The following is a 15,380-nucleotide window of genomic DNA, read 5'->3' as shown; positions in this document are numbered from 1 at the left end:
GCCCATGGACATTAGAATGTTATCAAACAGCTAAATGTGCCCATGGATACTAGATGGTAATCATATATCTAAAAGTGCCCATGGACATTACATGGTGATCAGACAACTCTTGGTGCCCATGGACTCTAGTTGGTTATCAGAAAACTAAAGGTGCCCATGGATGTTAGTTGGTGATCAGACATATAAAGGTGCCCATGGACATTAGAATGTTATCAAACAGCTAAATGTGCCCATGGATATTAGATGGTCAACATATATCAAAAAGTGCCTGTGGACATTACATGGTGATCAGACAACTGTCAGACTTTAGTTGGTTTTCAGAAAACTAAAGGTGCCCATGCATGTTAGTTGATGATCAGACATCTAAAGGTGCCCATGGACATTAGATGATAATCATGATTCTAAAGGTGCCCACGGACAATACATGGTTATCAGACAACTGTCGGTGCCCATGGATTTAGTTGGTTATCAGAAAACTAAAGGTGCCCATGGATGTTAGTTGGTGATCAGACATCTAAAGGTGATCATGGACGGTAGAATGTTATCAAACATCTATAGGTGCCCATAGACATTAGGTAGTTCTCAAGCATTAAATTGTGATCATAGATGTTGGATGGTTATTAGACATTTAAAGGTGACCATAGATGTTAGATGGTGTTCAAACATATAAAGGTTCCCATGAACGTTGGATGGTTTTCAGATATCTAAAGACACCCATGGATGTTAGTTGGTGATCAGACATCTAAAGGTGCCCTTGGTTAGAATTTAGATGATGTCCAGATGTCCACGTGGCTGACCTCTTCCCAAATGCTGAGAAGAAAATGAAAATCCTGTGAATGTCCAAGCTTTCATTGATGAACGTCATGTACTTCCTAAAAGGCTGACTGATGCAAAACATTAACAAGGAATGTGCGAACATCAAATTGCATTTTTTTTAAATTGCTTTTTATTTAGTGAGGAATATTACAGTCTTTTACAATTTTGTTCCTGCACATAAATCACTATTTGTCAAAGAATAAAAACAAAATCAGCAAAACGTCTGGGTTGCACAAGTATGCATAGTGGCATGTAGGTATGTGGACAGTTCAAAACCATTTTTCCTATGCAATATTTCCTATAAGACAGTGCAAAAAAATATACATCCTTAAACATATATATATAGATATACTGTATCATCTCTAACTGTAAAATAAACTAATTTGGTACAAAAAAAAATAAAAAAAGTTAATAAATTAAAAAAGACTCAATAGAACATGCTGCTGACATATGCAAGAGCATTCAACCCTTGAGGAGCTATTTAGGAGCCATTGTGTTCACCAAACACTCACAATAACCACAATGTGACTCCAAACATAACATATATCCTTATATCCTGTTCCAATGACTGTGTACTGTCTGTGCATTCTTGCCATCCTGAGGGTCAGCCCCAGTGTAGACAATTGTGGGCTTATCATTGGCTCGGAGTATTCTGAGAAGAACTTTGCAGTCTCAGAGAACCACAAAGACATACCCTTATATTTTTTATTAGCAAGCAGAAAAAGATGATCGAAGCTTCAAAGTGAAAAGACTAAAGTAAATAAAATATAGAAGCGATCCAGCCACTTCCACCCAGTAACCTGGTCCAAAAAGCCAGGATAAAGCACAAAACATTTTGCCGTCTTTTTACGTTTAGGAGGATTGTACACCGTCCTTCCTCTTTACTTTTCCTTTTTCAATTTAAAAATGGTGTGGGTCCTATTTATCAAGCTTGGGAAATTGTATTGTTTGGTTTTTAGCAAAATGATGCAGTTGTCAGAGCGTTTGCAGCCCATACTGATTTTAGAGGGAGGCTCTATGTATGATATATGGCATCTGCCACTGATAACTTGGCATTATACAATGCAGGTTATATGACTGTTTATATTTATTTCAGGTATTTATATAGCGCCATCCATTTACACAGCACTTTACATATATATTGTACATTCACATCAGTCCCTAACCCTCAAGGGGCGTACAATCTAAGGTCCCTAACTTACATTCATACATACACATACTAGGGACAATTTAGACAGGAGCCAATTCACCTACCAGCATGTCTCGGGAGTGTGGGAGGAAACTGAAGGAAACACACACAGGCACAGGGAAAACATGCAAACTCCAGGCAGATGGTGTTGTGGCTGGGATTTGAACCAACAACCCGAGTACTGTCAGGTGGAAGTGCTAACCATTAAGCCACTATACTGGCCATAAATGTAAGAATAAATGACTGATCAATCTTGGGTGAAATTATTGCATGCAGTTTTAGCTTGATTAACAGACCAATGATAAATATAGATTTTGTTGCATTCTACTCATTTTTCCACCTGGACTAAATTTTTTTTTTTTAGGGAAATAATTCATTGATCAAGCCACCCAAATGGAGTTGTCTTTTTCCCTTTAAAAAGAGATTTTGCTAATAGTAGTTAGTCACATTCATCTGCACTTGTTCAGACCTATCAAAGAGGTCTAGTAGATTATCCAAGGCACTTTTTTCAGTTACAGTGAATATCAGGAAGCGGGGCGGACTGACAACTCATGGGGCCCTCGGGCAATAGGGGATCATGGGGCCCCTATGTCCTTGTCCACACTCAAAAAAGCCTATAAAAAAGGTATCAGGGGCATTTTATGGGGCCCCCTACTGACCCTGGGCCCTCGGGCAGTGCCCAAGTGCTCGAATGGTCAGTCCGCCCCTGTCAGGAAGATACCCAGCACTTAAATCCAATCCCCAAGGAATGTTTAGATGCTGATTGTGGAAGAACAGGATGGAAGGTGTGAATGTTTTTGAACCACCAACAAATTTCACACCTATTTTGTTCTTGGACACTCAACATCTGCTCATTCCACAATGACTGGATTAACCGCTTGATCTCTGGAAAATTTTACCCCCTTCATGACCAGGTCAATTTTTGCTATTCAGCACTGTGCTACTTTAACTGGCAATTGCTCGGTCATTCAACACTGTAGCCAAATGAAATTTATATAATTGTTTTCACACAAATGGGAGTTGTATTTTGGTGATATTTGATCACCACTTGATTTTTTTGTTTTTTTTTATTATATAAATGAAAAAATACCGAAAGTAGAAAATATTTTCTACTTTCTGTTATAAAACATATTCCATAAAAAAATTAAAAAAATCTAATTAATTCACTTTACTTTCTGTTATAAAACATATTCCATAAAAAAATGTAAAAAATCAAATTTATTCACTTTACTTTCTGTTATAAAACATATTCAATAAAAAAACTAAAAAATCTAATTTCTTCATAAATTTAGGCCAAAATGTATTCTGCTACATGTCTTTGGCAAACAAAAATCCCAATAAGTGTATTTTAATTGGTTTGTATTAAAGTTATAGCGTGTACAAACTGTGGTATATATACTGGAATTTATGCAGCTATGATGTAATACTGTTAAAGGCAGTGATCAGTAAAATATAGTAGGATTGTGAATGTGTGGCAGACTGGGAGGTACACTAACTGACACTGATATCAATAGTCACATTAATACAGTGATCAGTGCTAATATTGTACACTGTCACTGTACTAATGACACTGGCTGGGAAGGGGTTAATATCTAGAGACAATCAGAGGGTTACCTGTGTGCCTAACAATGTGTAATATGTGCTGCTATTACTAATAGATCAGGCTGTTTTTCTCCCTGATTTGCAGGGAGAAAAGCAGCCAGATCGCTGCTCTGTGTACAGAGTCCTGTGCTGTTTGCAAACGCAGAACTCTGTGCTGTGATTGGACACAGCCAATCAGCAGGTCTCAGCCATAAATCAAAATTGTGCTGTGTGTAACCACAGACCTGGAAACATGCTAACAATGTTTATTTGCAATAAATCTACTGTGACCTAGCCAGGGGCGGACTGACCATTCAGGGCCCAGGGTCAGTAGGGGGCCCCAAGAAATGCCCCTGGTACCTTTTATAGTCTTTTTTGGGTGTGCTTTGAGTGTGGGCAAGGACACAGGGGCCCCATGATCCCTCTATTGCCCGGGGGCCCCATGAGTTGTCAGTCCACACCTGGACCGAGTGGCAAGTGTGTGTTATGTATATAAATGATGAGGTATCTTCTCAACTGTCATTGGCTTGGAGAAGCTACACAATTTCTTCAACATTAAAGAACATGTTTTGTTGAATGTGACCACCTACTAGATATACCATGACCTGGATAAGTGAGAACCTTCCCAGAAACATTCCATATTGCTCCAAATATGAAGCATTGGGAAAATGGCAATAATAGAATTTACAGCACATAGACTGAATGTTAATGGATGTAGAGCTCCCCAGTGGCTCAGAATATTTCCAGAGAGGAGGTTGCTGGACTTGATAGAGCTGGTGACCTGTCTACTGACATGGATCATTAAGGTTTGGAATGTACAAAGACAGGTCGGGATGGAGGGTGTACATGGGGGTGTCTAAAGCGGCAAGCTGACAATAGAGGTACCCATAGACATAGGAATATGGTCAAGCAATGTGACCGCCATCATATATTTGCATAGAATTAGGATGGTGTAAGCAAGGTTAATCACAGTGGCGGAGCGTACATGTTTACACACTGTGCAGACACCTCAGATTCCAACTTATTTTAACTTGAGGTGATTGTAGCCGTATTAGTGCATTTGCGACACTCACAAAGTTTCACAAAGTTTAAACTTTGTGATTTGTAATAGTACTGTTTGGACTTTGAAGAAGGGGACATACCCCGAAAGCTTGTCCTCAAAATTGTATGTTAGTGCAAGTAAAAAAAAGTATCACGGACAGTACTCAACTTATTTTAAAGAACGGTAGTGAAAATCTAGAAAATCCATAGCGGTCAATTCCTATCCATTCTTGTCTTATTGACTCAGGGGGGACTGCACTGGTAGGGGCAGCCTATAGACCCCCATATATCTCCCAACCATCTGTCATCACCTGGACTGGACAGCGATCCTCTCTTAGCTATAGGTAGATAGTGGAAGAAGTCAGACTTACAGTGACATAAGTCATCTCTATAAGAAACAAAAGCAGCTTTTTCCTAGACAAGGTATTTCCTTCAGCAACAGCTTTTTCGATTTTAGTACCGGTTAGAGAAGATCTGGTTACATTTCAAAATTTGTTATAATTCCTGCAATTCATAAGCACTGCCTTCGACATGTTGGCCTATTTCTTATAGCAACATCTTCTCTGGCTTGTTTAACCATTCCTATTTATGTTTTATACCTGTTTGTGTTTTATTACTTGAACTGTTTCCCCTGTTTTGACTCTTTGGCTTAGGTACCAACCAGTCATAATCCACAGTTCAAGTATTGTCTATTGACCAACAATGCATGTGGACACAGAACTGACCTCATATGTATGAAGACACTTTACTGACTAACAAGGTAAGGGGGCATGCATGTAAGGAGGCCCTTCTCCACTGACTAAGTAAAGGGGGCATTTACACTGGCCATCAATAAAAAAGGTGCCCTTTTACTAAACACTAAAGAAGGTCTTTTCCACTTCCCACCTACATTAATGGAATCCTAAGTGGGGCCTTTACAGTGATCCTTAACCCCTTGGTGCAGGCACCTCCCTGCCCTTTAAGGGTTACAGAAGCTGGGAGGCGGGACGGGGTTTAAGGTCATGTGACCACTGTCACATGCCATCACAGCAGTCACATGATCGGGAAATGTCCCGATCGAAAGAGGAGATCGGGACCTTTCCGAGAGTACCGGACATGTGTGCTGGGAGCTCGCAGGGCACGCTCTCTCAGCACATATGTTTTTTTTTAATAGAACGCAAATGTGCGACCGCTCGGCATCTAGGCCCAGACGTTGGGAGGCCGCACATTTGCGTTCAGCAGGCGCCAAGAGATTAATAACCATTAAACCACATTGAAACCACGCTAAAATACCAAAAAGCTTACCAATAATACATGTAAAATTGCATTGTTTAAATTACCGAGTTGTAAAGAGTACCTTAAAGATGGTTTAGTAGAGAGGGAAAGGGGTATGAAATAAGGGGTGCCATCATCCCTTTAAGTGCAATTCATGCATGACCTACCTCTACATCGGAAATACCATCTTTGATGACATTTGTATTGTAGCTTCATGTTTGTTTTAAGATTGTAAAAATAAAACTGCATATCTTTTAAAGTTTTGAATTGTTCAGTTTATCCTATAAGAGAATTATGCCAATAAAGTCCCACCAAGAGGACTTCCCCATTGTAAAGATGGTTTAGGGGCCATAAGGCATTGTGAATTCTAGGTAAAAACTCACCAAAATGCAATCACAATAGACTTTAATTTATATAACAACTATTTTTTTTTTTTAATTCTGTATACGTGTATATTGTAAAAAAAAGTTTGTGTGTGTTATTAATTTTCCAAGTGTGGTTGAACCCAGCAGGTGCTTTTAAAAAACTACTTTGTCACATGATCTCTGTCCAATCAGCTCACTCTGTAATTGGGACCAGCACTAAAGGGTGCCTAGGTACATTTCTGGGAACAGGTGCAATGAACAGCCTTTCCTAACAGCGCATCTAATTTTATGAGATGTACTGTATGTAAGTGTTGACCCATCTACTGAAGTCTTAGTATCATGGAGTAGCCAGTTTGAGATTTCAGTAGGGAAAGGAGCTTTTTCCTCCAATCTTGTGGTGTATTGCAGGGAATGCACGTGTTCTCTTCATAGGAGACAGTGATCCTTCTACTCCTAATGGTGTGGTGGTGTGTTCAACAGAGCAGAAGCAAGCTGAAACCTTTGTTTTAGACCATGATAGTGGGCCAGCTCTTCTGACCTTGCCAGAGATATGGACTGATCCATGTGGTGCCATAATGTGGCCTGCAGAAGTTAGGTGAGACCTCAGTGATTGTGTTAGTCATGTTTGTGGAAGGAATTAGATGTTTCAACTGCGCAAATATTTCAGAAGATAGTTGTGTTAATCTCCACAAGTACAACCTGTTATAATGCAAGCTGCAAGACAGTAGAAGGGACAGGGTCCTCAAATAGCACAGAGTATTTCATACCACCTTTGTATAGAAAGCTTTCTGTTATTCTATATGAAGTTAAGTTCATATGGCCACTTTTATGGCATAAAAAGCTACATGCATCTGTCATTTTGTAATGCAAGTCCTTATATGTAGTTCACTACCCAACATTGACCTCTGTGATGGAGGCTTCAGACGGTGCGGCTGTGTACTCCATAGTTCTGCTTCCACAAGGTGTATTGAAGTTGTTGGCCTTCCTCTTCTGGCAATATACGCCGACAACAACTGTCACCAAGACGAGAACGATTGCAATTAACGAGATGACAGCAATCTGCATGTGTTTCATCTTACTCTGTTGGTTTTCGGTATTTTGATGTTCGATAGACTTATCTTTGCCTGAGAAAGAGGAGAGAAAATAAAAGGAAAACGTAGGTAAATACATTAAAAGGGAAAATGATGTTGTGTTAGGCAGAATACAGAGGTTAAAAGTCTACACTCATAGACTAAATATTGTTATACCTTGGGGCAGATTGTTTGCCTTGTTGGGGTCTAGCAGTGTGGTGTTCAAGTCACTGGGGGCAGCAAGGCTTGCTGCTGGTGTAGCTGCACCAGGTTCTGCTGGTTCTGTATATTGCCCAATGTTCTGATCCCAACTTTGTGTTGAGGGCTTTGTGCTGGTCACAGGCGCTGTTGTTGGAGTGTTAGTTGTCCTGGTGGGAGGCTTCTCATTGGTACCCTTAGACTTTTTCTGAGAGCTTGAGGAGGCATCATCCTTACAATTCAAGCCTGTGGAGAAAAGACCAAATATAAGGTCTACAAATTCCCATCATGCAAAATCACTAAACTCTTCTTTCAGCTGCTACTCTTCACCTTTAAAGTTTAAATGAGCTCACACAATAACTTTATGAACAGATAAGAGTGACGGCAATACATTTTTTTTAAAGGGTCAGTAAACCTATTATTGATATTTAATCATCGGTGGAGCCTACTGAGCTATGCTAGCCCCTGACTTCTTGTAAGCCTTGGATACTCCAAGAGTAAGATCTCTTCACCAAACCCCTAATTCAGTTCCTGCCCACCTGGGAGTGCTGGGTGTCAACCGCTTGCCTGCCGCCCTATAGCAGACATACAGGGTGTCACGGCTGCGCAAAATCACACACACACATACATATACATATATACACACACACACACACACATATATATATATATATATATATATATATATATATATATATATACATATACAGGGTGCAGCAACATAACTTCCTTTTTTCAAAATGCAATAAAACCCATTTTAAGAATCAGAATTGTTTTTAGTTTTTATTGTCTTTAATAATGTAGTTACATATCTAAAGTTCTGTTTTACACAGTTTTGAAAATCATATCAGGTAGGTGACACCCCCCATTGTCCATACACTGAATAAGTGAATTCAGACCGGTATGTGAACATGTTTGAGGAATTTGTTTTTCCACGACTTGATGAATTGGACTTAGGGAACATTTGGTTCCAACAGGACGGAGCAACGGCTCACACTTCAAGAGCATCAAAGGCTGTTTTAAGGGAACACTTCCCGGAGCGCCTCATCTCAATAAGGGGCGATTTGGAGTGGCCAGCCCGCTCCCCCGATTTGGCCGCTTGTGAATTTTTTTCGTGGGGTTTTTTGAAATCCCGCGTTTATGTAAACCGTCCAAGGACCCTACAAGACCTGAAGGCCAACATCCGCGCAGAAATTGCCAACATACCCGCTGCTATGCTGGTAAGGGTCATGAAAAACGCCAGAAATCGGCTTATTCAGTGTATGGACAATGGGGGCGTCACCTACCTGATATGATTTTCAAAACTGTGTAAAACAGAACTTTAGATATGTACCTACATTATTAAAGACAATAAAAACAATTCTGATTCATAAAATGAGTTTTATTGCGTTTTGAAAAAAGGAAGTTATGTTGCTGCACCCTGTATATATACACACACACACACACACATATATATATACGGTATATATATACACACATATATATATATATACATACACACACACATATATATATATACATATATATATATATATATATATATATATATATATATACACACGGTATATATATACATACATGTCTGAAAAAAAGACAGAAAAAAACCCAAAACATTTACCATTGACCGTTTGACCGTACAATTTACTACAATCAACTACAGATTTACCAAATTGGAAGACCTACCTAATCTATCCAACTAGTGTGTATCCAATCAGGTGTGCCCTTGTACAACATTGATCTAAAGAAATTGTACCCTCAGATTGTAAAGTGTATGGTGAGCTTAAGAAGGCTACATTGTGCACACAACCTTACCTCCATCAATGCACTTCATTAGTTGTTTCACCCACAATAGACTTTTATTAGCACAGATGCTTCCATTGTCCACCTCAAATCTGGGAAAAAACAGTGGAATTGTGAACTCAAATATTAAATTCAAACTTAAAACAGTCCTCTTACATTTTGAAAAAATTAAAAAGAATATCTTTGTAAAGTGAATCTAAACCCAAAAAACAAAATGTAATATACTTCAGTTTACTTAGAAGTAGTGGCTGTATTATTTTTTTTCCACTGTTTTCCTTTTTTTTCTCACTTGGTATCAGCACCGCACTTCTTGTCCTAAGGTGTCAGCACTCATTCACTCAACTGTATCTGTGGAGGAGCAGCGTTATCACCCTAGGCTGTTCTCTTGATTTGGACTACAAACACCTTACCCTCTTTTTTGGCCATAAAAAAGTGTGGGGGGATTTGTAGTTTATAGAAGATAGCTTGTAAGTAAGATAACAGTGTTTGAGCCTTCAAGTCGGATCACAGGAAGTGATAAGGACACTGCATTTCTGGTAGGATCAACAGAAAACTAGTTCAGCCACATCTAAGGAGTGGTACCCTTGCAATATATTACATTTTTGTCCTTGAGTTTAGACATCCTCTACCTTTTCTCAGTTTTATGATTAATTTTCATTACTTTGAGATACTGGAGCCAAACTAACACTCCTACTTTGGGAAAAAAAGAGCTATATTTATTTCAGGTACTTATATAGCGCCATCAATTTACGCAGCACTTTACATATATATTGTACATTCACATCAGTCCCTAACCCTCAAGGGGTGTACAATCTAAGGTCCCTAACTCACATTCATACATACACATACTAGGGCCAATTTAGACAGGAGCCAATTCACCTACCAGCATATCTTTGGAGTGTGGGAGGAAACCAGAGTACCCGAAGGAAACCCACGCAGGCACAGGGAGAACATGCAAACTCCAGGCAGGTGGTGCCATGGTTGGGATTTGAACCAACAACCCTAGTACTGCCAGGCGGAAGTGCTAACCACTAAGCCACTGTGCAATTATTTCTGTGTAATTATTTCTGCTGCAAAGAACTGGAACATTTTTGTAAGTTTAGTAGATTTTTTTCCCCATGCAGTGCGGCTGTGCCTGCACTGAATGGGTTAACTGCTCGTTTTTATCTACGGCACTGGTCTCCAAACTGTGACCCAGGAGCCAGATGCGACCCTTTGCTTGCTTTTATCCTGCCCTTGGGGTAATATTTCATCCTCTGACACCAACAATGGGGCACAATTCCTGCCAATAACACCAATGATGGGGCACAATTCCTACCAGTGACAATAACGTTGGGGCATGATTCTCTCCACCCTTTGACACCAACTATGGGGTCCCACCCCCTAAAAGTCTAAAAGATAGTATAAGAAACTTGCTTAGAAATTTGGAGACCCATGGTCTAGGGCAGGGTTCTCCGAACTGCAGCCCTTTGCTTGCCTTTATCTGGTGCTTAAGGCACTATTCCTCTCACTGGCACTAATAATGGGGCACTATTTCTCCCACTGATGGGGCACAATTCCTACCAGTGACAATAAGGTTAGGACATGATTCTTTCCACCCTTTGATACCAACAATGGGGTACAATTCCTGCCAATAACACCAATGATGGGGCACAATTCCTACCAGTGACAATAACTTTGGGGCATGATTCTCTCCACCATTTGACACCAACTATGGGGTACAATTCCTCTCACGGACTCCAAAGATGGGTCATCGTTTACTCCCACTTTTGCCGGGACATTTTCTACTTCCAATGACCACAGTCCCACCCCCTAAAAGTCTAAAAGATAATATAGTAAACTGGCCCTTTGCTTAGAAAGTTGGGAGACCCATGGTCTAGGGCAGTGTTCTCCAAACTGCGGCCCTTTGCTTGCCTTTATCCGGTCCTTGAGGCACTCTTCCTCTCACTGATACTAATGATGGGGCACTATTCCTCCCACTGATACCAATGATGAGGCACTCTTCCTCTCACTGATACCAATGATGGGGCACTATTTCTCCCACTGACATCAATGATGGGGCACTATTCCTCCCCCTAATAGTAAAGTCTGGGCACTGTTTACCCCCACTGATGCCAGGACATTTTCTACTCTCACTGGCCACACTTTGGCTCCCCTAAAGTCTGAAGAACAGTAAACTGGCCCTTTGTTTAGAATGTTTGGAGACCCCTCCCAAGAATACTTTCAGCTAAACTCGGGTTCTGTCTCTTCTTCGGTGACATTGTGGGAAGCTTACAAGGCTGTTCTTAGTGGCCATATTATTCAGATAGCTTTGAGGCGGAGGAGGGATAGACAACATAAACAGTGTCAGCTGGAATCAAAGCTAGCTTCCGCATCGGCTCAATTTAAGCAGGTACCTACACCATCGAACCGTAGACTGCTAGATCAGGCTCGCCTGGAACTGGATCTCTGTTTGACAGATGAGGCTGAGCGCTCTTTGCGTTGGACGCACCAGAAGTGGTATAGTAAAGCAAATAAGCCAGATTCCACATTCCAGATTACGCTCTTTTACACATCACCCCAAACCGATTTCAATATGCACTCGTCAGAATGCTCTCACAAGTAACCCTGTAGCGGTATTGGAGGAGTTCCGGCATCGACTTGCCAGACTTTATACAGATCCTACACGGGCTGACCCTAAGTCTATTTCTGACGTTTTATCCCATCTGTCCTTGCCTACTTTAACTCAGGCTCATAAGGACCTGATGGACCGTGATATCCAATTATCGGAAGTTCTGCAATGCATTGCGGATCTGAAGACGGGCAAACGCCCAGGTCCAGATGGTTATACGGCTTTATATTACAAGAAATTGGCTGATGTGCTTGCCCCTCACCTTGCTGCTATGTTCAATGCGGTGAAGGGAGGTTCAAACTTTTCCCCTGACTCTTTGACTGCTAATGTGGTTATGATCCCAAAACCGGATCGAGACCATTCCTCTTGGGCAAACTATAGGCCAATTTCTCTTATTAACATTGACATGAAAATCCTCACCAAGATCTTAGCCACTCGTTTGAATTCTTTCCTTTCTCGTCTGATAAAAAAGGACCAGGTGGGTTTTGTCCCCCACAGACAAGCCGGAGATGCCATCAGACGCATTTTACAGTTACAACATTTGGCTCATGTTCGCAAACTTGATATGATGCTCCTATCTCTAGATATCAACAAGGCCTTTGACACTTTGTCCTGGCCTTATCTCATGTCGGTCCTTCACCTTTTTGGATTTGGTCCCTCGTTTTTACGTTGGATCTCTTCATTATATACGTTCCCTCAAGCAAAACTCAAATATTATGGTTTTGAGTCCTCAACGCTCCCGATTGGCAGGGGAACTAGACAAGGATGCCCACTTTCTCCCATACTATTTATCTTGGTTTTGGAACCTTTGGCAGAAGCTATTCGTATGCACCCTGATATTAAGGGAATAGACGTAGCTGGTTCTCAGCATAAGTTATCTATGTTTGCTGACGACATATTGTTGTCGGTCACAAACCCAGGAGTCACTTTGACAAATTTACTTGCGGTTCAGGCCTCAATGTCAACCCTGCCAAATCTAGGGCTATGTCAATTACCCTCTCACCATCACTTTTGGCTACTCTGAAACATTTGTTTCCTTTTCAATGGCTCTCGGCCTTGTCGTATTTAGGAATCAAGCTCACCCCGACTTATGAAGGACTTTACCGGGCTAATTTCCCCGCCGTCTTTAATGAACTGGTCTCACTATCCGCTTTCGTGGTTTGGTAGAATCAATGCGATCCGTATGACTTATCTTCCCAAATTATTGTATGTGTTTCGAGTTTTACTTGTCTCTGTTCCCTTACATATATTGCGTATTCATCAGCGAAAACTCCTATCTTTCATTTAGGGTTCTTCTCGACCCAGAATTAGTAAACAAATCTTATTTGCTTGTAAGACCGCAGGTGGGTTATCTGTCCCAAATCTTCAGTCTTACTATCTGGCGGCCAATATTGCCCCCTTAGCCCATGTCAGGGCTCCCAGGTATGACCAGAGGTGTGTGACTGATGCAGGGAAACGCAGACTTCAGATATGTGATAAACAATACAATTTATTAACACTAACCATACAAACATAAACGCAGTGCAATACTAAACATAATACAGTGCAACCAAACCCAACCAATCACCCACAGATAACAGTACATACAAGCAAGCGTCGTCAGGCAGGCCGGGTCAATATCAATTGGGCAGGTAGGTACAGGGGGAGCAAGCAGAGAATGGTCGGGGTCACAGGCCAGGTTCAGCAGGTAGCAATCAGCGTAGTACAGAGGTCAGGCAGAGGGATGGTCAGGGTCACAAGCCAGGGATCAAAACAGGTAACAAGCAGCGTAGTACAGAGGGTCAGGCAGAGGGACAGAAACAGGATGCAGGACAGATACAGGGCCCAGGACAAACACAACACCAAGGCAGAGTCTGTGGGTCTGGCCATCCCTTAAATACCCCAGCATCATCAGTTCCAGGTGTTAGCTGGCTGAAAGGTTGAGTCTCTGATTGCTGGGAGCACCCGCTGGCCAGCCCTGGTACTGCAGATCAAAAGGCAGGTGAGTCCCACCATTGCTGGCCAGTCCATTCCTGACAGTACCCCCCCCTCAAGGAGCAGCCTCAGGACGCTCCAAACAGTCCTAGCTGGGCAAAATGTTCCACCGCCCGGGTCTGGTAACTGGCGGGATATCAAAGACTGGCACACCGGGCAGGACTCCGGGCAGCGGCACACCGGGCTGGACTCCGGGCAGAGGCACACCGGGCTGGACTCCGGGCAGAGGCACACCGGGCTGGACTCTGGGCAGAGGCACACCGGGCTGGACTCCGGGCAGAGGCACACCGGGCTGGACTCCGGGCAGAGGCACATCGGGCTGGACTCCGGGCAGAGGCACATCGAGCAGAGGCACACCGGGCAGAGGCACATAGAGCAGAGGCACACCGGGCAGAGGCACATCGGGCAGAGGCACATCGGGCAGGACTCCCGGCAGAGGCACATCGGGCAGGACTCCGGGCAGAGGCACATCGGGCAGGACTCCGGGCAGAGGCACATCGGATTACCAGGCGAAGCAGCAGGCACCGGGCCCCCGGGCGGAGCAGCAGGCACCGGGCCCCCGGGCGGAGCAGCAGGCACCGGGCCCCCGGGCGGGGCGACATGCATCGGGCCCCGAGCAGAGCAGCAGGCACCGGGCCCCTGGGCGGAGCAGCAGGCACCGGGCCCCCGGGCGGAGCAGCAGGCACCAGGCCCCCGGGCGGGGCGACCGGGCCCCCAGGCGGGGCAGCAGGCACCGGGCCCCCGGGCGGAGCAGCAGGCACCGGGCCCCCGGGCGGGGCGACAGGCATCGGGCCCCCGGGCGGGGCGACAGGCATCGGGCCCCCGGGCGGGGCGACAGGCATCGGGCCCCCGGGCGGGGCGACAGGCATCGGGCCCCCGGGCGGGGCGACGTGCATCGGGCCCCGGGCGGAGCAGCAGGCACCGGGCCCCCGGGCGGAGCAGCAGGCACCGGGCCCCCGGGCGGGGCGTCAGGCATCGGGCCCCCGAGCGGGGCGACAGGCATCGGGCCCCCGGGCGGGGCGACAGGCACCGGGCCCCCGGGCGGGGCAGCAGGCACCGGGTTCCCGGGCGGGGCGCCATGCATCGGGCCCCCGGGCGGAGCGGCAGGCGCCGGGCCCCCGGGCGGAGCGGCGGGCACCGGGCCCCCAGGAGGGGCGGCGGGTGCCGGGCCCCCAGGCGGGGCGGCAGGCATCGTGCCCCCAGGCGGGGCGACAGGCATCGTGCCCCCAGGCGGGGCGACAGGCATCGTGCCCCCAGGCGGAGCGGCGGGCGCCGGACCCCCAGGCGGAACGACAGGTCTCAGGCCCCCAGGCGGGGCGGCGGGCACCGAGTCACCAGGCACAACCGTGGACTCCGAGTCAACTGGGATGACCGCTGGCACTGGGTCAGACATTGGATCGTCTGGCTGGACAGCGGGCATCGGGTCACCAGGCATCAGGTCATTTGGCTCGACAGCGGGCACCGCGTCATCTGGCAAGGCA

General features: G+C 44.5%; 1 protein-coding gene across 2 annotated transcripts in view; it reads right to left on the bottom strand.

The window, feature by feature from the left end:
* Positions 1-6,269: 6,269 nt before the first annotated feature.
* LOC149453944 (C-X-C motif chemokine 16-like) overlaps positions 6,270-15,380 on the bottom strand; it is a 60,975-nt gene continuing 51,864 nt past the window's right edge. For both annotated transcript variants that reach the window (XM_089688011.1, XM_089688012.1), the window contains exons 4-6: positions 9,327-9,406; positions 7,494-7,760; positions 6,270-7,370 (exon numbers count right to left, since the gene is read on the bottom strand). In XM_089688011.1, coding sequence (XP_089544137.1) covers positions 7,135-7,370; positions 7,494-7,760; positions 9,327-9,406 — 583 coding nt within the window. In that variant the 3' untranslated portion in view covers positions 6,270-7,134. The remainder of the gene's footprint in view (positions 7,371-7,493; positions 7,761-9,326; positions 9,407-15,380) is intronic.

The sequence above is a fragment of the Staurois parvus genome, unplaced genomic scaffold (assembly GCF_062004578.1).
Source record: "Staurois parvus isolate SC_StPar_1 unplaced genomic scaffold, SC_StPar_1.0 ptg000444l, whole genome shotgun sequence".
NCBI classification, from domain to species: Eukaryota; Metazoa; Chordata; class Amphibia; order Anura; family Ranidae; genus Staurois; species Staurois parvus.
This window is presented reverse-complemented; position numbering and strand designations above follow the sequence as displayed.